This window comes from Tiliqua scincoides, chromosome 2 (genome assembly GCF_035046505.1).
Source record: "Tiliqua scincoides isolate rTilSci1 chromosome 2, rTilSci1.hap2, whole genome shotgun sequence".
Lineage (NCBI taxonomy): Eukaryota > Metazoa > Chordata > Lepidosauria > Squamata > Scincidae > Tiliqua > Tiliqua scincoides.
In genome coordinates this window covers 270,238,904-270,262,360 of record NC_089822.1, presented here as the reverse complement: position 1 = coordinate 270,262,360, position 23,457 = coordinate 270,238,904, and the positions used below count along the sequence as shown (strand labels likewise).

The 23,457-nt window shown below is 54.5% G+C and overlaps 1 protein-coding gene across 1 annotated transcript in view; it reads left to right on the top strand.

The window, feature by feature from the left end:
* The window catches only part of LOC136639192 (alpha-2-macroglobulin-like), a 40,382-nt gene extending 21,840 nt beyond the window's left edge, over positions 1–18,542 (top strand). Inside the window, exons 18-36 of the mRNA XM_066613197.1 lie at positions 1–148; positions 826–1,051; positions 2,608–2,734; positions 3,176–3,297; positions 4,692–4,743; positions 6,178–6,261; positions 7,733–7,909; positions 9,252–9,345; positions 9,717–9,873; positions 11,509–11,583; positions 12,596–12,761; positions 13,335–13,564; positions 14,774–14,992; positions 15,868–15,995; positions 16,381–16,471; positions 16,807–16,875; positions 17,245–17,347; positions 17,516–17,557; positions 18,517–18,542. Of these exons, the coding sequence (XP_066469294.1) occupies positions 1–148; positions 826–1,051; positions 2,608–2,734; positions 3,176–3,297; positions 4,692–4,743; positions 6,178–6,261; positions 7,733–7,909; positions 9,252–9,345; positions 9,717–9,873; positions 11,509–11,583; positions 12,596–12,761; positions 13,335–13,564; positions 14,774–14,992; positions 15,868–15,995; positions 16,381–16,471; positions 16,807–16,875; positions 17,245–17,347; positions 17,516–17,557; positions 18,517–18,542 (2,336 nt within the window). The remainder of the gene's footprint in view (positions 149–825; positions 1,052–2,607; positions 2,735–3,175; positions 3,298–4,691; positions 4,744–6,177; positions 6,262–7,732; positions 7,910–9,251; positions 9,346–9,716; positions 9,874–11,508; positions 11,584–12,595; positions 12,762–13,334; positions 13,565–14,773; positions 14,993–15,867; positions 15,996–16,380; positions 16,472–16,806; positions 16,876–17,244; positions 17,348–17,515; positions 17,558–18,516) is intronic.
* The last annotated feature ends 4,915 nt before the right edge of the window (positions 18,543–23,457 follow it).

Genomic DNA, 23,457 nt, shown 5'->3' with positions numbered 1-23,457 from the left:
TATCAATGCCGATGGCTTACCGTGATCCGATAGCAGCCCCAGCGGTAGCTGCTTCACTGGCGGGTGATGGAGGCCACAGCGATGCAATCCAAGAGACTATCAGGACGTTCTTCCCAGAGACGTGGCTGTGGAAACTCCAGCGAGTTGAGTAAGTAGTGGTGCCGCTGCTTGGGGAGGGGGCGTAAATTCAATCCCGGGGTCCTCAGAAAGTAGCAGCAGAGCCTGGGGACATGTGGCAGCCCTGGCTGCTGGGGGAATCCGTTCACTCCCCTTCTTTAACCCCAGAGTCATGCTCATTGGGGGGGTGGGGTTTAACCCATCAGGTTTCCTCGAGCCCTCAGGGCAATTTGCAACAACTGTTGTGGTGAGGGCATTTTGGATGCACAGCAAGGGCAGGGCTTGCTGGCACACTCACGCTGGCCTCCACCGCATGCTCTTTATGCACTTCCATCCTGCCCAGTGTACTCCAGGTGTTTGGGAAGGGATGCAGCTTCAGCCTTTGTGGACTGCCCAGAACGATCCCTGCAGCAGCTGCAGAAGAAGCCAGGGGTCTGGAATGGGGGCGGCTGCGGAGGATCATGCCTCCGGTGCACAACTTCTCTCCCCACCAGGCAGCAAGGGGTTCGGTTCTCCACCAGTCTTCTTTGAAGGGTTAAGGTGGTCGAACACAGAGACGGCCAGGCGCCCTGACTTCAGGAACCACCACACACACCTCGCAGCACTTTGGGCCACCCTGTAGTGGCGGGGGGGGGGAAGGGGTTTGCTCTGGGGGCTGCAGTGCTCCTTCTCATCCTCTGCTCTCCTGTCCCACACCAACCCTGACAGGGCTCCGGAGGTGGAGGTGCCTGTGACCATCCCGGACACCATCACAGAGTGGAGGACGGGAGCCTTCTGCCTGTCGGGAGAAGCAGGCTTTGGCATCTCTGAGAGCGTCCCTCTCACGGCCTTCCAGCCCTTCTTCCTGGGCCTCACCCTGCCCTACTCAGTGGTGCGCGGCGAGGCCTTTATCCTGAGAGCCACCCTCTTCAGCTACCTGCAGAGCTGCATCCGGGTGAGGAATGCTGGGTGCTGGGAGGGGGCTGGGCCCTTCCAACCTCGCTCCGCAAGCCTCCCTCACCCGTGCCCAGACCCCACCCTATTGGCAGATTCTTCCCTGACCCTCATGTCCCACTGTGGCCTCTGACCCTGCAGCTCCCCCGCCGCCCTTCCCTTCCCCGCCCCGTCTCCCCTTCCTGTGCACCTCCAAAGGGCAGTTGGCACATTCCTCTGCACAGCGAGGCACGGCTGATGGCAGAGACCTCTGCACCTTCGTCTGAATACACGTGAACAGAGGAGGCTCCCTGCTCTGGAGTCAGGCCCTTGACCCCCCCCCCAAGCCAGCCTTGTCTGAGCCAGCAGCGGCTTCCCCAGGGCTCTACTGGGGAGGGTGTTTCCCAGGCCTCCCTGGAGATCCTATCAGGGAGCATCTCCACCGGAATCTCTGAACATGCAGATATACACATGGGGGCTGGGTGTGGGTCCAGTGACTTCGGCGCTCCACAACCCCAAAGTCACACACTTCCATTTCCCAGTTTGCCTCCCTTTATTCAGTGTCGCCAGTGACCTCCCTGTCTGCAGTTTAACACAGCAACATTGAGGCTGTACCTGCTCCTGGAACTCCCCCCCCCGACTGTCACACATGGAAAAGCTCCTGTCACATCCTCTCCAGATCCACCTCAAAACCCTTCTCTTAAAGCCAGGTCCCCACTCCCAGCTCCCCACAGAAGCTTCATTCTGTGCTGTCACGTATGTGCCTCTTCTGCCACTGTTCCCTTGCTCCCCTCCCTGATCTCTCATGCCCTTTCTTGCCTCCCCCACTGTCCCCCACTGAGTTTAGACTGACAGCTCACCAGGGTAGGGGCCTGTCCTTTTTGTGTATGGTCAGGGTTGCGTAGGAGCAAAGATCAGCTTCCCGAGGATCTCCTTGATCATCTTGTAAAAGTCCTTATGAAGTCCCAGAAGTTGGGATGAGGCAGCAACAGTGGGGGAGTGTCTCCTGGTGTGTGGGGCACTCATGCCACAATGGCTAGGGGTCAGGGTGCCAGAGGGCCCTCATCCTTCAGTGCAGTTAATCAGACACTCAAAAGGGCTACTGCGGCAAACTCTCCTCCCCAAGCTTCAGGAAGGAGAACATAAGAACAGCCCCACTGGATCAGGCCATAGGCCCATCTAGTCCAGCTTCCTGTATCTCAGTGTCAGCAGACATCATACTGCCCTACTGAGGAAAACCTGAATAAGAGGTCCAGGGTCAGAGGGAATGGGGAGGGGGTCGGTTGGTGCCCTTGACAGCTTCTTGTCTCACGTCACAACAAGCAAAGCCAGCATCAGTTGCACAAAACAAGAGAAAAGTTTATGCTGCTTAAGGGACCTTGACGTGTCTTGCTGGAAAGCACAATGGGATCCCTTCCGTTCGCAGGCCCCTCTCCTTCTGTGGGCCCCTTGCCTCTTCCCAGGATGCCCACTGCCTCCCTTGACCGCTCCTTCCTGTGCTTGCCTGAGTCCCCCTCCCCACCAGAGCAGCCCTGCTCTACAAGGCCCCTCCAGTGACAGCCTTGTCTTCGTGGACAGGTCCACCTGTCCCTGGCTCCCTCTCCTGACTTCGAGGCCTCCCCCGTGGGGGAAGTAGAGGAGTCCTACTGTCTGTGTGAAAATGGGAGGCAGACGGTGTCCTGGCAAGTGACCCCCAAATCTCTGGGTAAGCAGCCACACTCAGGTAAGAACATAAGCAGAGCCCTGCTGGATCAGGCCAAAGGCCCATCTAGTCCAGCCTCCTGTATCTCACAGTGGCCCACCAGAGGCTTCAGGGAACACACAAGACAACAGGCGCAACCTGCGTCCTGGCATCCAAGGAGACCTCCAGCAAGCACGGGATGCGGCCTTCGCTGCTGCTGCTGCCCAGGGGCATTTAGTTAGGCTTGTAGGATGGGGATGTGTGGGTGCAAAACTATTCAGCTGCCCCTCCGTGCTGCTTCCCACTCGCTGTGGCCCTTCAGCAAATCCAGTTGCTGGTGAGAACAGAGGCAAAAGTGTCCAGTCCAAAAGAACAGAAAAGTTCCAGGTGAGCCTGCAGAGAAGGGGGCGGACTCAGCAGGACGCGTCTTCTCTGCGTGTGAAAAGGGGGCTGTTTCCTCTCCAGGGGAAGTGAACTTCACTGCCAGTGCTGAGGCTCTGCAGTCACCTGCGCTCTGTGGGAACGAAATCGTGGAGACCCCCCAACAGGGGCAGAAGGACACGGTGATCAAATCTCTCCTGGTGGAGGTGAGTGAGGTGCCCGCTCTTTGGGGAGGGGAGAGAGGAGTGGCACACACACCTTTGGGCCGGAAAACAGGACCACCAATAGTCACAAAGGCCTGTGTCACACACCAGAGGTCAGCCTGGCTGTGCGTCTGCTGAAACCAGGCCGTGGCAGGGGGACTCCTGCCCTTGCTTGCTCTCCCTTCTGGCCCACAAAGGGTGAGCAGCCAAGAGCAGAGGACTGGAACAGAGCAGGGCAACGGGAAGGGGGCACAGGGAGGAATTCGAACCCTCACAGAGAAAAGAGTCTGCCCAAGGGAGGGCCCCTTCAAACCTGGAGGCAGTAGGGCCTGCTAGGTCCCTAGAACTGGACTGGGGGGGGATTTCTAGTGTTCTGTGGGGCTTTATGGCAGTGCATGCCTGGAAATCTGCCCAGGTGACAGAGCTACCCACTCTTTCATGGTTGACTTCTTTTTGTGCTTCGGTGATATAGATGTTGCTTTTAGCTGTTGGTCTCATAAGAACATGAGAGCAGCCCAGCTGCCTCAGGCCATAGGCCCGTCTAGTCCAGCTTCCCATATCTCATAGCAGCCCACCAAATGCCCAGGGAGCACACCAGATAACAAGAGACCTGCATCCTGGTGCCCTCCCGGTTTTTCTCCTCAGCCTCTGATGAAAGTAAACCTCATTTGCATCTGGGCAGTGCTTTCGGCCCACTGATCAATGCCTCCTTTAAGTCTGATCAGTTGCAACTTCATGGGGCTCCTCTTGGCCAGGAGGACCTCTTCCAGGTGAATTAGCAATTAGAACCAATTAAGGGAATGCATTGATTAGGACCTGCCAAGAAGGAACAGTACATCATTCAACAGCTGGTTTTCAAACTGTAGGTTACTCACCCATAGCCTTAAAGGGGGGGGGGCCCTTAAAGGTAGCCTTAAAGGTGGGGGGGGGCTGTCTACATTTGATATCTGGAGGAGAGGCTTCCAAATTTGACTAGAACAAACCTTAGATAAAACTATTATATGGAAAAATGACCCAGAGATCATGATATGGGGTGGATGCAGAGAAGGAGAGCAGGAAAAGGAGGGAATGCTGGAGTTCCCCTGACAGGATCAGGCCTTGTCATTTCTGTCACCGCCTATCTCACCGTATCAAGGGGGGAATCGGGGGTCCGGGAAGAGCCCCCTCTTGCAGGCAGAAGGGCCCAGCCAGTTCAGTCCCTGGCAGCTTCTCCAGGTGAGGCTGGGATGTCCCGCAGGCCTGAGACCCTGGAGAGGAGCTGCTGCCAGTCCGTGCAGGCAGCTGTGAGCTGGGCGGATTAAGGAAGTCAGACTCCGGCAGGAGATGCTGCTGCATGTGAGTGTAGAACACCGTGTTTCTGGCACCGGTTCTCACCTCTGCCGTCTCTCTTTGTGAAGCCTGAAGGGGTGGAGAAGGAGGCCGTCTTCAATTCCCTGCTCTGCGCAAAAGGTGAGTGCCAGTTGGCGCCCTTCGTCCTTTCGCTCCATTCGCTTTCCCTCTTGGGCAGAGAGTTTCAGTGCTGAAGCTGTTCACGCTGACCTCTGCGGTCTTCTCTTGTGGTGTCACTTCCAGCTTCCGGGAGACTTGTCCAACTTCTGTTTCGAGGGCAACTGTCTGTGGTAATGAATTGGCTGTCCAACTTCCCCTGCTGGCTCCAGAGAAAGAGAGAAGAGGACAACAGCTCATTCCTACACAGTTGCCCTGGGAACAGTTGCAGAACTCAGCAGCCTTGTAGAGGGTGTCTATGCTATTTTTATGGTTTTATCGCTGTCTTTAAGATGGTTTTATCTGCTTCTGTATCATTTTTAATTATTGTAACTTTACTGCATTTATGTTTTATGTATTTAGCCATATTTATTGTTATATTTGAGCTCCTGAAAAAGCAGTCTGAAAATCTTCTAAATAAAAATAAAATAAATAAGGTGGTCCAGGGTCATGCCTGGGCTGTGCTGGAGCTCTCCACCTCCCCTGACCCAAGCTGGGCGTGCGTACAGGAGCCGGCCTGGACTCAGCTCCTGCCTGGAGTAGGGCGTGTGGGACCCCTCCTGGCTTCTGCCATTTGGCCCTGAGTTCTGCAGCTCCGGCATTCTGCTCCCATGGAAGGCAAACAGAGCCAGCTGGTTCCTCTCCGCCTTATCCTTTTGTGCATTTAAAAGATCATTACAGTGTTTCAGAACTGCCTGGAGTCTTCGTGAGATCTCGGTGGGCTTCCTATGAGGCTGCAAATGGCCCTCCCTGTCGTAGCATTTGCCTGGATCCCTGCAGGGACTTATTGGGGGGGGCAGCAATGTCTGCCGGGGAAGCAGAATGCCAACTTTGGACAGCGGCTTAGCAGATTGGCATGCTGCATTGCAGTAGTTCTGCCACCTCCTCAGCACCACCACCTCTGACCTGGAAGCAATTGCGGTGACACGATAACACCGCCCCAATTGCTTCCAGAATGCTCGGGGTGAGACCATCCTGCCTCCTTGCAAGCAGCCATGCCAAGAATGGCGGTGAGGGGGCAGGTTTCCTGCAGTCATTCCCAGCACAGTTGTGCACCGCTCGGAGCGAGGCTGGCCGCTTCTTCCAAAGTGGAAAAGGCGGGCAGCCTCACTCCAGTGGCTCAGCCATGAGTGAGGGCAGGAGCGTGGTGACTGGATTGCTGCGGCAGGGGTGGCATCGATGCCATCCACAGAGTGCCGCCTGGGGTCACAGCATCCCAGTGACCCCCCCCCCAGCTACACAACTGCTTTGGACCAGCCATTCCTGCAGGGCACTGAGAAAGGCAGAAAAGGTGGAAGGAGTGTGAGGCACACAGATGCACCTGCTGTGGAGAGAAGGGAGCACACAGGAGGTGGGGAAGAAAGGGACCCCATCCAACTCTTTCTGTTGTGTTTGCAGAACAAGCACAGTCGGCACCGGTGTCTTTAAAGCTGCCAGGAAACGTCGTAGAGGGGTCCGCCAGGGCTTCCTTCTGTGTCCTGGGTAAGGAATGCGGCCTGCCTCTGTGGCTGCTGCTTCTCAAGCATGTCTTGATGATGGTGACACCATCCACGTACGTGGTGTTTTGCAAAGCATTCGAGGACAAGTCCCTGCCCAAGGGACTTGCAGGCTAGCTATTCACTGGGGAAACCTCAGTGGAAGAGTGAATGAGAGGGACAAATGGGGGGGGGGGAGGAATGAGCAACTGTGTCAGCCGCATGCATTTCAGCTTTGTGATGGCGGGGCACGAACACTCAGAGATGCTGCAAAACGTCTCACGGACAAGGGGGGCTTAAGAAAGAATTTGAGGGAAGGAAGAGTCCAACCACCTGAGCAGGTCTGTGCTTCCAACGGTCTTGGCTCTTTCTTCTCAAAAATAGCTGCATGCAGGGGGATCCCAGCTGAACTGGGAGCGAGAGACTCATGAGGTATTTTCATCTTTAAACGCTCCCCCCCACTCCCCCCCCACCCAGTGGCAATTTGCTTGTGAAGTGTCAAGTTCAGGAAATCGCTGATCAGGAGCAAATCCCCACTTGAGCAGGATGATTTTCAGTAAGAAAATAGGCAAAGAATGAACCTCCCCCCTCCCCCCCACATGCCCCCAGTGATTTTTGACCCAGGGTGCCCTTCTGGGTGGTTAACTGGGCAAGGCTTGAGGGGCCCCCTGTTGCAGTGGCCCTGCTCCTTTCTGGCCAGAAGGTGGCATGGGGGCAGCCCCCTGGATTTTGTGGGGTTTGTGGCATATCCCAGGGCTCTATCTTGTCCCCGTGTTATCAAACATCTACCGGAAACCTCTGGAGGGGATCATCTGGAGATGTGGAGCCGGCGGTCACCAATATTCAGATGACACCCTGCTCTTTTCCTGGGTGTCAACTCATATTGGGGAAGTTGTGGGAGTCCTTGGCTGGTGCCTGGGGCCAGTGGGGAACCGGGGAGGGCAGACAAATGGAGCTTACATCCGGATTAAACAGTGTGGGTCTTGGATCAGCCACCTGTCTGAATGGGCTTGTGCTGCGCTGTCTCTGCGCAAGGCCAGTCTCCCATCTCTCCACGCAAGCCCATCTGAGGAGGCCCACAGTTTGGGCGTCCTCCTGGATTCTTCCCTGCTCCTGGCTGAAGACGTTTTGACGCTCCCTTGAGCTGCTGGTTTAATTGCCGCTGGTGAACTTTTCATATTTATTGTGAGCTTTTGTGTTTATTATATTTTCTTGTTGTTTGCTGCCTTGGGGGCAGGTGGGATAAAAGTGTTTCAAATAAGCAAGCTGTTTAAAGGTAAAACGCACAACGTTTCCTGCAAGTGTCATTTGGCTCCCAGAGGAACTTTGCTCAAACACTGGGGGGGGAGCACCCAGGATGTTGCCCCCTTTGGCTGCCAGTCTATGTGCATTTCACTTGCTTCCTCTCCGTTGTCCTTTGAGATCATGCTGATACCCGCACTTTTCTGCCCTGCCCTCTTCTTCCTCCCCCTTCCTAGGTGACCTCCTGGGCTCAGCCATGCAGAACTTGCACCAGCTCCTCCAGCTGCCCTATGGCTGTGGGGAGCAGAACATGGCCCTCCTTGCCCCCAACATCTACATCCTCAACTACCTGAACAAGACCGGGCAGCTGAGCGAGGAGGTCCGGTCCAGGGCCATTGGGTACTTAACGACAGGTGAGTAGGCTTGAGAAACCATGCTTGGTTTGCTTTGGGGTGGAAGGACAGAGCCCCCCAGCGCCCCCCCCACCTGGTGAGGGGGCTGCATGCTTGGGTTGGCACCATCAGCAGATGAGGCCACAAATTCCTGGGCTGGTTGGGGGGGGGAACGACATCATAATCACTGGGGCTGCCCAATCAGGGCACACTTTCTCATTTCTGGAGCCTGTGTTGGTGTGGAAAATGAACGCAGGGAACACACATTACCTTCCAGCAGGGAGCGCCTGCCAATTGACGAGCTGGTTGTTTTTTTCCCTCAAGAAAAGGTGTGGCTGAGGGGGGTGCTGACTGCGGCTGGAGAGACCCAGCTTTGAACCTCCACTCAGCCAGGAAGTTTGCCAGGCAGTCTCAGTGAGATGTCCTTCCTCCACCTGATCCTACCTCATAGGGCTCTTGTGAGGATACAGGGAGGTGACCAGTATACCTTCCATCCTGAGCACCTTGGACAAAGGGCAAGATGAGAAAAGGAATCGCTAACAAAAAGCCGAATGACTGATCACCTGAAGTCATTTGTTAATTGAGTGATATCTGTGGGAACACAACAAAAGAGGGGCAGCCCAGGTGAACAGGTGTGGCTGCTTGTCTCCTTGTGGGGCAGAGGGCTGTTTCCGTGCTAGACGTGCCTGCCATCACTCTGTGTCCCTTGGTGCTCCCTTCTCCGCAATATCTAAAGCAACACAACACATGGGACACCTGCCTGCTCACGTCAGCAGCTGGCGAGCAGTGGAGATGCCAGGATCCTGTGTGGGGAGTCCCCGATTAAATGCTACAAGAAAGGGGAACATAAGAAGCAGTTCTGCATCTCTCATGACAATGCAAAGACCTGGGCCAGAAGAAGAGCCCTGCTGAATCAAACCCAGGACCCATCTAGTCCAGCTTCCTGTATCTCACAGCGGCCCGCCAGATGCTCCAGGGAGCACAGAAGACCACAAGGCATCTGGATCTTGCATCTGGCATTTTATTTCCCCTCTCACCCTCCCCCAATGAAGACACCAGCCTGCAGCTTGGGTTTAACTTGGATCGCCTTATTAAACACACACTTTATTATACATACCTCCCTACAGTTAGTCCCATTGAAGTTAATGGGCTGTACTTGGAGTTGGCTGATGACCCTTTCCTAATGCAGAAGGAGTTCATGCAGGTGATACTGCATTTACTGATGGATTGAGGACACATCATACCACAGCTTCTTTTTCACCCTACCTAGAAATGCTAGGATGACATCTAAGGGATGGGGAGGGAGTGACGTGTCAAGAAGACACAGCCATGCGCAAGAAACAGAAGCCCCCTCTCTTTTCAGGGTACCAGCAGCAACTGAACTACAAGCATGCTGACGGCTCCTACAGCACCTTCGGAGAACGCCAACTGGGGAGGAGTGAGCCAGGGAATAGCTGGTGAGATGGCCAAGGCTAGCCAGTGTTCTGGGGGTGAGATCTGGGCTTGCATTCCTTGCAGAGGCTGCCTGGGGTCATCACTAGTAATAAGAGGCCAGATTGGCCCCCATCCCCAAGTAGACCCAGGGATGACCTTCCATGGAAGTGAAAGTCTTTTATTCCTGTGGGAGAAGAAAAGCTCTAGGTTGGGGGGTGCAAATTTTGCCCACCACCCCCTGAGGGACCCAGTCGTGCAGTGCATGTTTCTTTCAGATGCAGAGAGCTTCTCCTTCTATGGCAGTGACCACTCCCTGTCTTGATTTAAGGGGCTCTGGCTTAGGAAGCAGAAGAGCTGGCGAGACAGGGGTGATGTTCTAATGTGGGTCTTGCAGGCTGACGGCTTTTGTGCTCAAGACCTTTCAAGGGATAGCACGCTACATCTTTGTGTCCGAGAACCACATCACAGAGGCCTGGACTGCGCTGGCCAGCAGGCAGAAGGAGAATGGCTGTTTCCAAGGCACTGGAACTCTCCTGAACAATGCCCTGAAGGTAGGGAGGGGAGGGCAGAGGGAGGGAGGCCAAAGATCACCGCAGCCAAAGCACCAGAAAGAGAAGAATGAGCATGGAGAGCTTTCTGGAAGTGTTGGTTGGGGCTCTGGAGTAGCTTGGAAATGTCAGGGCATAATGATCAGACCCTGTTTTGTGGACTGTTGCTTTTCCTGTCTGCTCTGAGACTTCAGGATGGGCTGAGCTATGCATGAAAAGGAAGAAAGGAAGAAAAAGAGAAAGAAATTGTCTCCACAGACAAGCGTCTCAATCAGCCACAGCAGTATTGCTCAGTGGTGTCTTTCTTATGGAGGACCCCAAAGGTGGCGTTCTCTGAAGCGCTACCTTTTCCACATGCAGGGCCAGCTAGGCAAGCAGAGATCAGGGGTCTCAATGCCTGGATGAGACGGTGGTGTAGGGAGGAGGGGTTTAGATTCCTTAGGCACTGGGGAATGTTTTGGGACAAGCGGGGCCTGTGCAAGAGGGATGGGCTTCACTTGAACCAGAATGGAACCAGACTGCTGGCGCATAACATTAAAAAGGTGGCAGAGCAGCTTTTAAACTGATCCCTGGGGGAAGGCCGACAGGAGCCGAGGGGCATCCGGTTCAGGACTCCTCATCCCTATGGGACGAGGATGGGGAGGTTAGAGAACAACAAGACAAATGCAGAGTAGGAGAGGAAATTGGGAATGGTAGCATGATGGGATGTGATAGACGGTTTGGCACAGTGAGAGGATGCAGGGACAAAGGAGCGAATAAGCAGCCCATCCTGGGGCATTCCATGTACAAATGCTTTTATGCGAACGCCCGAAGTCTCCGAGCAAAGATGGGAGAAATGGAATGTCTGGTGACAAAGGAAAACATTGACATAGTGGGCATAACGGAAACCTGTTGAAATGTGGAGAACCAGTGGGATACCGCAATCCCGGGCTATAAACTCTACAGGAGGGACAGGAAGGGGCCTCTTGGTGGTGGGGTGGTCATCTGTGTTAAAGAAGCGGTGGAATCCAGCAAAGTAGAGACTCAAGGAGGGTCCGACTCCACCATAGAATCACTGTGGATTAAATGAACAGGCTTGAGGAGCGATGCAGTAGTGGGGGCGTGCTATCGTCCTCCAGACCAGAAACCGGAAGGAGACCTTGAAATGAAGCAGATCAGGGAGGTGTCAAGAACAGACAGGGTTGTAATCATGGGGGGCTTCAACTATCCTCATATTGACTGGGTCAATTCATGCTCTGGTGAAGAAAGAGATTCCCATCCATCTGTCATCACAATCCCTTCCCCAGCAGAAGGTCCTTGAGGTCTCTGCTTCGCTCAGTGCCATGAGCGCAGCCCAAGGCATTTTGGCTGCTCCCCACACATGGGTGACCCCAGCAGTGGAGAGACATCAGCATTTCCATGGTGCTCCAAGAGCCATTTGCCCAAAGGTCAGGCAGGGAGGTCTGTCTACATGCTGCTCACTGGAGTAGACCAGTGTGGGTGGGAGCTCCTGTTACTATGGAGAACCAAGGAAAAAGCAAGCCCTGAAAAGATGAGGTTGATGGAAAACGCAGAAACTTTCCTGGAGCTCCGGGAAACAGCAGAAAACCTCCCTGGCCTGTGATGCACTCATTGCCTCTGACTTTGTTTCTCCCGCAGGGTGGAGTTGATGACGAGGTTGCTCTCACCGCCTACGTCACCATCGCTTTGCTGGAGATAAATCGGCCCGTCTCTGTAAGTTCCCTTCTCTGCCTTCCTAGTCCACCATGGCAGCATTCAGGGGAGCTGGGGGGCAGGCCTGGGAATATTGCTCAAGGAGCTGGACAAAAAACAGACCACCTGGGGTGTGGTGGGGGGACATCAGCAGAGCAGCTGCCAGCCCAGATTCAGTTCCCGTCAGCTAAAACATTTTGCAAATTAATTAGGATGTGTCTTCCCTAAGGAAGCAAAGCAGAATGTACTTCTGTCACAAAGTTGTCAATCGTGTTCCGCTAGTGGGTGGTTTTGGTTGCTGTGGAGCTGAAGCAACTATATATCGGCACGGCCTTGTGCCAGAATCTGTGGTGCATCCGTCGGCAAGTGGACTCCTGCCCTGGTGGGGAAGGTGAAAGGCAGGCAGGCAGCCTGCGTGCAGAACAGAGAGACGTTAACCGGAAGCAGGAAGTGTTCTGCTTGCTGCGTGTCTCCCTGGAGTGCAGGCTGCCTGCCTGCCTTTCACGCTCCTGTTTTAGCGTTCAGTAAAAGGAGGACACGCTTGCTTGGCGGCAGGGTCAGAAAAGCTCAGTGAAGGTAATGGGCACAGGATCCCCAAGAGAATGGCAGATAACTGGACCCGTGAATGCCAGATCTGCAGGATGGGGGCCAGCCTGTGTCAGTTTGTCAGAGAGAGAAGCCATCAGAAATTCTCCTACGATCCTCTGCTCTTTTGCAATTTGAATGAAATGAGTTGATCTGCTTCTCAGTTGAGCAAGCAAGAAGCAGGTCATTGTGGCTGGCATCCGCAGCAGTGGCAGACATGGGGCGAAAGGCACCCCAAGTCCATTGCCCCCTCAAACCTCAAGCCCCTTTCCACCTGCCTATGATGCAGCCTGCACCAGGTGACCTCATGGAAGGGCTGGCAGTGTCCACCTGGCCTCATGTCAGGGGTGTATGAAGACACTGTCCATGCCGGCCACCATGGCCTGGCCAGCTTTTCCAGAACTGCCACCCTGACCTTTCCTGAGCCTCTGCTTTCTTCTCTCCCCAGAACTCAGTGGTCCGCAATGGTTTGTTCTGCTTGGAAACGGCGGCACAGGCCAAAGACACCGATGTTTACAGCCGGGCCTTGCTGGCATATGCCTTTTCCCTGGCAGGGAAGGAGGACAAGAGAGAAGAGCTCCTGCGCACCCTGTTGGCAGAAGCTGTGAAAGAAGGTGAGGTGGGCGGAGATTCAGCCACTTCCACCCCTTTGGCTCTTGGTGCTGTACCAGCCCAGGTACAGTCAGTTCTCCTTTCAAGTAGGGGTTGGGTTCCTGGAAAGCCCAGCGGATTCCGAATCTGCAGATGGGGAGTCATTGATCCTATGGGAGCAGTGGGGTTGGGGGAGGGATAGCGAACCTGCCAGCCCCAGAGACCCTCGGAATGCAGCGGAGACCTTCAAAATGGTGCTTGTGAATAGTGCGGAGAGCTTCAAAATGGTCATGGGAGGATGAGAGCCCAGTCCCATTCCATGCCTGCCTGCACTGAGCAGGGGGTTGGACTAAATGGTCTCTAGGGCCCATTCCAACTCGAACATTCAATTATTCTATTTGTTAGTAATAATATGGCCTTGAGCCTCTCTTGCACTATGTATGTTAAAGTGGATGGTTGATCGCGGGGAAGAATGCAGACAAACATAGTGAAGGCAGAAAGTGGTCTCTGTTGTTGTCGCGATGTGAGCTTGAGAAAGAGCCTCTTGAAGCCTGGTCCCTGGGTGCAAACGCTGACCCCGTCTTCTGTCTCTGCAGAGGACGGCTCCATCCACTGGCTGCGGTCCAAGAAGCAAGAGGAGGCGACCCACCGGCCCCTCTACCGGCCCCGGGCCCCTTCTGCAGAGGTGGAGTTGACCGCCTACGTGCTCCTTGCTCTCCTCTCCAGACAGCCAGCACCATCCCAGGAGGAGCTGACTGCTTCATCTGGCATCGTCAAGTGGCTTAGCCAGCAGCAAAACCCCACAGGTGGATTTGCCTCCACTCAGGTAAGGTCCTTCAGGAACCAGGAGGAGGAATGTTGTGGTTTTGGAAGGAGAAGGCAGGGAGTGGCTCCTTGTGGCTGTTGCCTGGGCATCCCTTCTTGCTCCCCACTTTCTTCTTACAGAAAAGTACAAGCAGGCTGAGTGGAAAAGCCTGGACAGACACAAAGGACGGCTTGGCCAAATTTGGGACAGCGTCTGGTGACTCCCAGCAGTTGGCACTGCTCAAGTACAAAGCACTCAGGGTGCAATCCCAACTTGGGCCTGGGCCGGCGCAAGTCACTTGCACCAGCCCAGGAGGGTCGCAAATGTACAATTAGGCACGTTTGCACTTCCTTGGGAGTCGGCTAGGCCGGCACAGAGACACGCCGGCCTGCAGAGGCTGGAACAAGCCTCCGTGCCGACAGAGGCACCGAGCCTTGTGTTGGCCCAGCTGGGCCGAAGCAAGGCTCTGAGGTAGGCAGGTGGAGCGGGGAGGAGGCAGGAGGGAGGCGTTCCTGGGTGGGGGGAGGGTGGGTGGCTCCAGGGGCAGGTGGGGAGCGGGAGGTGGGGCTGAAATCCGGCAGTTATGCCGGATCCCAACCCCCGTTCCCAGGGAGAACAGAGCAGCTTCAAGCCTCTCCACTCTCCTCAAACTTGGGTCGAGCAAGTCCAGGAGACCCATAGGGGAAATGGCACCTTTCCCAGAGGTAAGGCGGAAAGTTTTCCCCTTCCCTCTGGCTGAGCCGCTTTTGGCCCTTATCCTGCGCTGGAGACCACCCTCACCCCGGAGGGGGTGTAACACCTGCGAAGCAAGTTGGTTATGGAGGGCAACCTCCGGGGTGGCCAACCTCTGGGGTGGAGTGCCCAGGAGCGGTTGGGGCAGGCAAGGGATTTGAACCCATCACTCTTCCAGGGGTACCTTTGGGGTATGTATTCTTGGGGCAGAAGTGGAAAGGGGGGTTCAGAGTCAGCAGGAACACTCCGAAAGATTCCCTCACCCTTTCACTGGTAAGGCAGCAGACATGTTTTGCTGTGGCTCTCCGGTGTCTGTCATCACACCTGCTGGTGAGGATAAGGCAGCAGGGCCCGGGCCTGTCCCACAAGAGGCTGCTGGCTGGGCCCAGTCCTCTCTGCAGACCAAGGCAGGTGTCAGTCATGGACCACAGTGGTGGGCAGGTGGGCAGAGAGGCAGGTGCTGGGAAAGACCCCTCCTCACCCTGGTCTCTGCCGCAGGACACCGTGGTGGCGCTCCAGGCCCTCACCTTGTACAGCAGCCTCACCTACCGCCCGAGCACGGCAGGGGCCACAGTGTCCCTCCGGTCTGGAGACAATGTCCTGCGGCAGTTCCAGGTGGACAGCACCAACCGCTTGCTGCTTCAGTGCCAGGCTCTTCCCGCTGTGCCAGGTGACTACAGCCCAGAGGTGACAGGTGCCGGCTGCGTCTACCTGCAGGTGAGTCTGGCCGGGGCACCTGGGAAAGGAAAGGTGCCGGAGAGGTGGCCTCTGCCCACTTTCCAGTGGAGATCTTGGGGGGTAAAAGGAGGGCTGTGACAGGGCACGACCCTTGGCATTTAGAAAAGGGGGGAGGAGGAAGCCTCTCCCTAGAGTGCAGCTGCTCAAACACAGAGGCATCTTTTAGTCTCACTTTTGAACTCATCACTGGTGGAACTGTGAGGTGGCTGTTTGCCCTCTGCATGAAGCATGCATGGCTTCTTGGTCACCAGTGCCTCTGGAAGTGCCAAGTGCCAAGGAAGGACAGGAGAGGTCTGTCAGCAGAGGAAGAAAGTGGGAGTGGGGACAGGCAATGAGCTCCTGTCTGTGAGTCTATCTGGGTCCAGTGGCATCACTAGGGGATGCGGGGGGTGCAGTGCACTCTGGGTGATATGCGTGGGTGGGGTGTGACACCACTACTGGCCCACACTTTTAAAATCTTGGTATTTTTGAATAATACTATCGTGTTATACGTCATTTGACGTGTGAGTTCATGCAGAATACAATGAAACAAACCACGTTGAAATATCTCTATCCTATCAAAAGTTATAGCGAAAACAGTTCAGTGGGGGCAGGGCAATGGCACATCGCCACGCCCGCTGCCCGGGGCATTGCCCAACCACTGCATAGGAGGAGATCTGTCATAGGGATGACACGCTGGCCTCTCGCAAAACCCAGTGACGCCATTGTCTGAGTCCGTCTGGTTATCCTGCTGCCAGTATCAACAGGGTCTGGATTCCAGTTGCCCTGCATATGGGCTGCACAGGCGGATCTCCACAAGTGCAGACCCATTCCCAGAGAGAGGTACCCAGCTCAGCACGCCATTTCCTTTCCAGACCACCCTGAGATACAACATCCAGCCTCACGAAGACGACACACATTTTGCACTGGACGTGCGTACGGTTCCTGAGACCTGCACTGGAGCCAAGGCCCACAGAACCTTTGACGTCGCCATAAATATCAGGTAATCTTATCACAGGCCAAAGTGGGGTGGGGAACTGTGTGACCTCCTGAATATGGGGGCTGCAAGGGGGGGCCTTCGTGCCAGGAGAGCTGGCCCACCCCCACCAGGGTCAGGAATTGTGCAGGTCCCATGGAAATCCACGCAGTGCTTTGAACTGGCATTCCAATGCACAAGCCAGAGTGGGCCTTGGAAGGAAAGACGGGTGTCCTTAGACCTTTTGCAGGGGTGCTGCCCTTGCTCTACAACCCCTCCCTATGGAACAGGGTCTCCCAAATTGCCCCACATAGGACTTAAAAGCAGGTTCAAAGCCTGGTGTGTTGTGGGGTGGCCGTTGGTGCAGAGTTCAGGGAGGTGATGTGGATTCCTTTCTCTTGGGGTCTCTCAGCTACACCGGCCAGCGCCCGGTCTCCAACATGGCCATCGTGGACATCAAGATGCTTTCAGGGTTTGTCCCAGTGAAGACGTCAGTGCGGAAGGTAACCAGCCCCCTTGTGTGCACAGCCTGCTCCAGGGAGGCTTCCAGGACTGCCCCTTCAAGTCCCTCAGTTCTGCCTCCAAAGCAGCCAGGGGCCTGTGTTCACAAGCAGGACCTGCAAGGGACAGCTGACCCCTCATGTGTAGACCACCTCTGCACAAAGAGGCTCCACTTGGCTGGCGTGGCTGAGAGATGCTGACCCTCCCATCATCCACTCCTTTCTCCGGAAAGACTTTGTAGAAAGTCATTGTTTCAAACAATGACCAGAACAGGGGCCTGAGGGTATCACTGCTCCATCATAACCAAGCTCCCTCCCTTTTGCCTCCCCCCCCCCAGCTGGAAGGGCATAATCAGGTCAAGAGGACAGAAGTGAACCTCAGCCACGTCCTGCTGTATTTGGAGCAGGTGAGTGAGAAGTGGGCACTGGCTGGGAGGGGGGGACAAGGGCTCCTTCTGGGTGCCAGTGAGGCGGGTCTCCTGAAGTTCTGGAACTGGAACCAAGTGTGTGAGGCCCAGACACTTCTGTGGGGAAGCTACTGGTGCTCATGGAGACCACTGAGACCTTCTGTGGAAGGAAGAAGCCAAGCCCCCATCCTCCCCTTGCAAAGTGGGGGCACCCCCTGGGGAGGCTGTGTCCATCTCTCCCAGCAACCAAACCCCCTCCAGCCCTGCTCAGTGGCTTCTTGCTTCAGAGGACTTAACTCTCGGCTGGGCACATGGCTGCCTCATTGGCCAGATCAGCCAGATCTCACGTGAGCCCTGCTTTCTCCACAGGTGAGCAACGTGACCCAGAGCTTCTCTTTCACGGTGGAGCTTGACGTGCCAGTTCAGGGCCTGAAGCCTGCCCTGGTGAAAGTCTATGACTACTACGAAACAGGTGAGAAGGGGCTCCCGCACTGCAGGGCTGTTCTGCAATGAAGGTGCTCAAGCAAATCCTGCAGAAAGGCCACGGAGCATTTCAGGGCCAGCAGGCAGTGAGGGAGGCAGTCGGGGGGAGACACTGGCCTCCACCCTGACCACCCTTCCCTTCTTCTTTCCCCACCAGATGAAGGTGCAGTGGCTGAGTACAGCGCCCCCTGCAGTACAGGTAAGGTATGAACAGAGAGTGCCAACTCTCTTTCTGTGCCCAGCGCTCACGCCTGTCTCCAGCCTGTTTTCTCCCCCTTGACTAGAAAAATGGTGGGATGATCTGCTTTGTAAAAATGCATTTTTCTGCCTAGAGAGAAATCAAGGGATGCAAAACACACACACATTTCTTAGCCTTCCTATCCCACAGGACACACACATTGCAAAGCAAAAAGAACGGAGTCCGTTAAGCTCCAGTTCATCCCTTCTCTGAAAGACCTTCCACCAGACATTGAGTTGCTATCATGACTTGCATGGGAGGGCATAAGAGGAACCACAGTCACGGAAAATGGGAAGGCAGCTTCACCTGACTGGGTGAAAATGTTAGTGATGTCTGTTGCTCCTGACAGTGACAAGGCCCTGGGACCGAACTCGGGGGGTGACGGGGTGGGGTGGGGTGCTGCATGTACTGCAGTATTGGGTCTCATTTCTTCAGAAGCAGGAGCTGTGAAACTCAGAGGGGATGGGGGACCAAACTCCCCACCCAAGGGTGCTCAGAGTCCATACAGAGCTCAAATCACCAGTTTTGGTTTGGAGGAAATAGTACAGTGGTTAACATCTTTCAAAAAAACACACCCATTTGCTGTCCAACCTGGATGCACCTGAGCCTCAAACCCCCACGACCAGCATCATTGTTGCCCACAAGTACCAGGTGCTCCTCTGGGTCGCGTGTCCCTGGCAAACTCAGTGAAGACCTGGTCCTGCCACTGGGCAAGATAAACTGCTCCAGCCCACGTGATGGATTTTGGAGCAGCACAAAAGGGCAACACATCATCAGAACTCTGGTTTCCAAAAAATGGGGGAGGCCACAGGGGAAAACTGGTTAAACATTCAGCTTCAGACACCAGCATGTCTTGGGCCACCTCTGTCTGACTGCTTAATGCTTAAGGAAGCGTTTCTGCTCTCCCCCCCTCTTTGCAGTGGGCAGCAAACAGGGGAATGCGTGAAGAAAGAAGACCCATGGGGAGGCCCTGCTCGATCCTGCAATGCGAGTGAACAGGACGGCAGGGACACAACAGAGACTGGAGAGGAAAGTGTCTTCTTTTAGACACAGGCAACCAAACTGCTTCTGCTCTGCCCCACCACCCCGTCTGATGAGCCCCGAGGGGTGCATCTCCACCTGCTGTGGTTACACCCAAGTCTACAAGCTGGAATGCTCCCACTGTCTCATTTGTCAGCCAGGAGAGGCTTTTTCTGCACTGCTGCACCTTCCCCTTGCTGGGGTCAAATAAAATCAGTTCTGTTTCCCAGGCACGTCTCAAGTGTCAGCTGGTAGAGGTGGATTCTGTTTCTGAACTGCAGGTCCTTCACTTTCTGTTTCATCTCCTCTGCTTTTTCCTGGCCAAAACCCAACACAGAGCAATGGCCAAGGCAAGCCCTGGTTGAGGACGTCTTTGAACACACATTGCCATCAATGAGCTGTAAGGCTGCACGTGGGTGGGGGAAGAAGGAGGAAGTGCTGGGGGTGCTAGATCCTCTCTTTGCTTTCCCTTGCAGTGCCTGCCTGCTCCTGCCTCTCCCCCCCCCCCACTTGGCTGGGAAAGGAAGCATTAACCCTTCCCTGCCTCATGGCTGGAACTCCCTTCTGCGCGCCTGATTGGAATGCTGGCCCCATAAGGTTTTTCAAACTTCAAAAACAATCTGCAAGCACCCCTAGATACAGGCAGGCTCGAGTCAGCAGCCTTGGATGCTGTGGTGTAGCTGGAGGGGCCGGGGCACTCGGTGGCAGCGAGGCGAGCAAGGCAAGGCTCCGCTTTGCTCCTCCCACTGGGAATGGCTCCAAAGGGAGGGGCCGCTTGCCCACCTCGCTGCCAGCCTGAGTGCTCTGCCCCCCTCCAGCTACACCACTGCGTGGATGAGTGCCAAGGCAGGGGGGCCCTGACTCATGCCTTTTTCAGTCTTCCACGCATGTGACTCATGAGTTACCGAGTCAGATAAATCACATATTTTTGCGACTCAAGTCCGAATCACTGACTCAAGTTCCCAACCCTGACAATGAGTGTGTAGGCCATACACAAAGGGAGTCCGGCAATGGCTCCTTGGCAACCTGGAAGACGGTCTTGAGTGGGGCGTCCCAGGCTTTGTCTTGGGCCCAGTTCTCTTTAACATCAATTACTTGGATGAAGGGATACAAGGGGGCCTCATCAAATCTGCAGATGACACCAAGCTGGGAGGAGTAGCCATCACAAGGCAAGTCAGGAGAAGCCTTCAGGAAACCCTAGACAAAATGGAATACTGGGCTGAATTGAATAAAGTGGTTCAACAGGGATAAACGGAAGGTGCTGCACTTGGGCAAAAACAACCCAAGGCACAGGTATAGAATGGGAGATCCCTTGCTTGGCAGCACAACATGTGAGCGGGAACTTGGAGTTGCGGTAGATCACAGAATGAACATGAGTCAGCAGCGTGATGCGGCTGCAAAGAAGGCAAATGCAATCTTAGCCTGCATCAATAGAACTGTAGCTTCCAAGTTGCGAGAAGCTGTGGTTTCGCTTTACTGTGCACTGGTCAGACCTCACCTGGAGTCCTGTGTCCAATTCTGAGCACCTCCCTTTAAGAGAGATGCAGCCAAACTGGAGCAAGTTCAGAGGAGGGCGGCAAGGATAATGAGAGGGCTGGAGGACAAGCCCCACTGAGAGGACTTGGTATGTTAAGCCTGGAGAAGAGAATAGTTCTCTTCAAATACTCAAAGATGAATCATTAGCGAGACAAAAATGATTCCCAGACGGGACCCCAATGAAGCCGAGTCTGTTTAACTGATGAGAGCTGCAGAGGGAGAAAAAACCTTGATTAGGGAAAGCAGAGAAGGTCAAAGGGTCCTGCTGTCCCAGCTTAGGGGTGACACTTGGAGATGGTGCAAAGAGCACCAGGAGGGTAAGTGGTGGGGAGAGTCAGAAGTCCCCCCAGGACTGCTTCTCTTCCTTAAAGCAGAGGTAGGGAAAGTAGCAGCTCCTCCTGCTGGCAGGGAGAGAAAACTCCAGAAGGGACCAGAAGTGGGAAGTGGAGGGGGTGGAACTGGGAGAGGAGAGAAAAAGGTTACCTGCAGGGAGAGGGATGGCAGTCACTGAAAAAGAGAGAAAAGGGATCAACTGAATTAGGAGCCCCCAAGCTCAGCCCAGACCTGCCCCCCCAGGTAATAGATCAAAATACCCTAACTGGGATTGTTGTGTCTAAAATCAAACAGACACACATTGTTTGCTCCACAGGAAGCTTCAGTCCTGAAATCACAGTGCATTCATTCTGGGGAGGGGAGTAAATATGAGGAATAAATACAGGGGGGCCTTGGTATCTGAGGGGGGTCTGTTCTCAGAACCAAGCTGATGCTGAATATCATGGATAATCTAATCCAGGGGTTTAGATTATCTAATCCAGGGGTCAATACGTCGATCACGATCTACTGGTCGATCGCGAGGCAAAATGAGTGGATCGCAGACTTCTCTCCCGTCCACACATTCCTGGGAGTGAGCCCCTTTGACTCTACCGGGGCTGACTCATGAGTAGACGTGGAGAGGAGCCGCTCACAGGCTTCTCTCCCATCCACGTATCCCTGGGAGTGAGCCCCTGGCAGGCTTGTGAGCCCAGGGAGTGAGCCCAGGGAGTGAGTCCAGGGAGTGAGTCCAGGGAGTGAGCCCAGGGAGAGAGCCCCTGGCAGGCTCCTCCCTGGGAGAGGAGCCACTGGCAGGCTTCTCTCCTGTCCACGCATCCCTGGGAGTGAGCCCCGTTAACTCTACTGGGACTGACTTACCTTCCCCTGTTTTTGCACTGGTATGTATGGAGATCTGCCCCCCCCCCAACTTCCATCTGTTGGTTCTGTGTGCAAGGGGTTTTGCACTGGTCTTGCTGTGATGTCTATATAGAGATCTTCCCTTCCCCACACCTTTCCCCTGTTTTTGCACTGGTCTGTATAGAGATCTGCCCCCCCCCCCCAAACTTCCATCTGTTGGTTCTGTGTGCAAAGGGTTTTGCACTGGTCTTACTGTGATGTCTATATAGAGATCTTCCCCACACCTTTCCCCTGTTTTTGCATTGGTCTGTATAGCGATCTGCTCCCCCCCCCACTTGTATTGGACTCGAGGAAGATCTGGTGGGGAGGTAGATGTGGTGTCAGCAGTGGCCCCTTTAAGGGTAAGGCCTGGGCATCCAGCAGAGTGTGCTGCACAGCTGCAGCCACTTGAAGGCAATAGGGCCCTCAGGGATATAAGAGCACCTGAGGCAGGAAGGGCTCCACTTATTTATGTGAGTCAGCCTTTTCCTACATGAAGATCATTAAGTCCAAGTACCATTCCACCATGACTGATGAACATTTGGAAGTGTGCTTGAGGCTGGCTGTCAGCAGCTACTGTCTGGACTATGCATCCTTGGCTGATTCACTTCAGTGCAAGTCATCAAAGTAAACTCAAGTAATTCCAAAAAATGTTTATAGTTAATTATGTTGTGTTGTGCAATATTGGCTCATGCGGATATGCAAGGTACACCAACGTACATTGTACACATAAATGTTATATGTTATGATGGCACGAACATTGTAAAAAAACTCTGGTAGATCTCCGGGCCTTGCTGGGTTTCAAAGTAACTCTCGAGCCAAAAAAGTGTGAGCACCCCAGATCTAATCCATTATATTCACCCCTTGAGCCCTCCAAATGGGACCTGAGCTGCACAAAGAAAGAAAGAAAGAAAGAAAGAAAGAAAGAAAGAAAGAAAGAAAGAAAGAAAGAAAGAAAGATGGCTTTCTGAAGCCCAGAGAGGCAGTGCGTGTCCACCTACTCCCTCTGCAGCTTCAGTATGACCCGCAGAGGCGAAAACGTCACTTCCATTTCTCAAGGTAGTTTGGAAACCTTGTGGTAGTTTCCAGTACTGTTCCTGTGCTGATGGGCAACTCAGTGAGCCTTTTAAAATACTGTAGATATCCTTCTACCACCTGCACACCAGGTGTCAAAACTCAGCTGTCAATGAAGTTTGGACAAAAAGCACACATCTTGCAGATACAATGACTGCACCTCAAGACTCACCAGCCTTGGGACTGGAGAAGGTCCTGGACTAGTGTTTCTCAAGTGGTACTTGAGGTGGTGTCTGGTGGCACTCACGGGATCCTTGCACACCTGCCACCCAGCAGCAAGACTAGGACCTTGACACAAGAAATGGCGGTAGGTGGTTCAGCTCAATGGGCAGAGCTCCAAAGCCTGCTTTTCTGCTCTCAAAAAGGCCTTCCTGTCCACCTTGAGCCTCTTACTGGTATTTGTCATGTCACATCTGGCCTCCCAACCCAGGAGGAACTGGAGATAATGTCATCGCCAGTTACATCGCCAGGTGGTACTTTGAATAGGTGGACCATGTGAAGTGATATGGTGGACAAATGTTGAGAAACACTGCCCTAGACAGAATCTCAGGCAAAGAGCACAGAAAGATGCTTGGCTTGGCTTGGCAAGGGGGAAATCAGCAGCAAGCTGTCCCTCTTCTTGCCTCAACTTCTGAGAAGGAGCACAGCAGTCTCCAAGTGCACCAGAAATGTCATTTCACAGACAGGAAGAGACATCAGGGAAATGGGAGGGCAGCTAGTTGGGAGGTCAGGCAGGGGGTCCGTTTGGTGCCAGGAAGACTATCAGCCCTGCTACATTTTCTTCCAAGCCTGGACCAGTTCTGGTCACCAGCCTGAGCCACAGGGAGGGATGGGAACAGAGGACTCCAGCTGGAGAGAGGAGGAGGGGAATCCCCACCAGGTCTTCCCAGTAGCACATACTCCCCCAGTACTCGCCCCAGTAGCACATACTCCCCCCCCCCAGCCACCATCACCTTTCTTCTTCTTCAGGTACAGAGCCAGTCCAGGCACCACGAAGACCAGGCCCAGCAGGAGCCCCACAACCC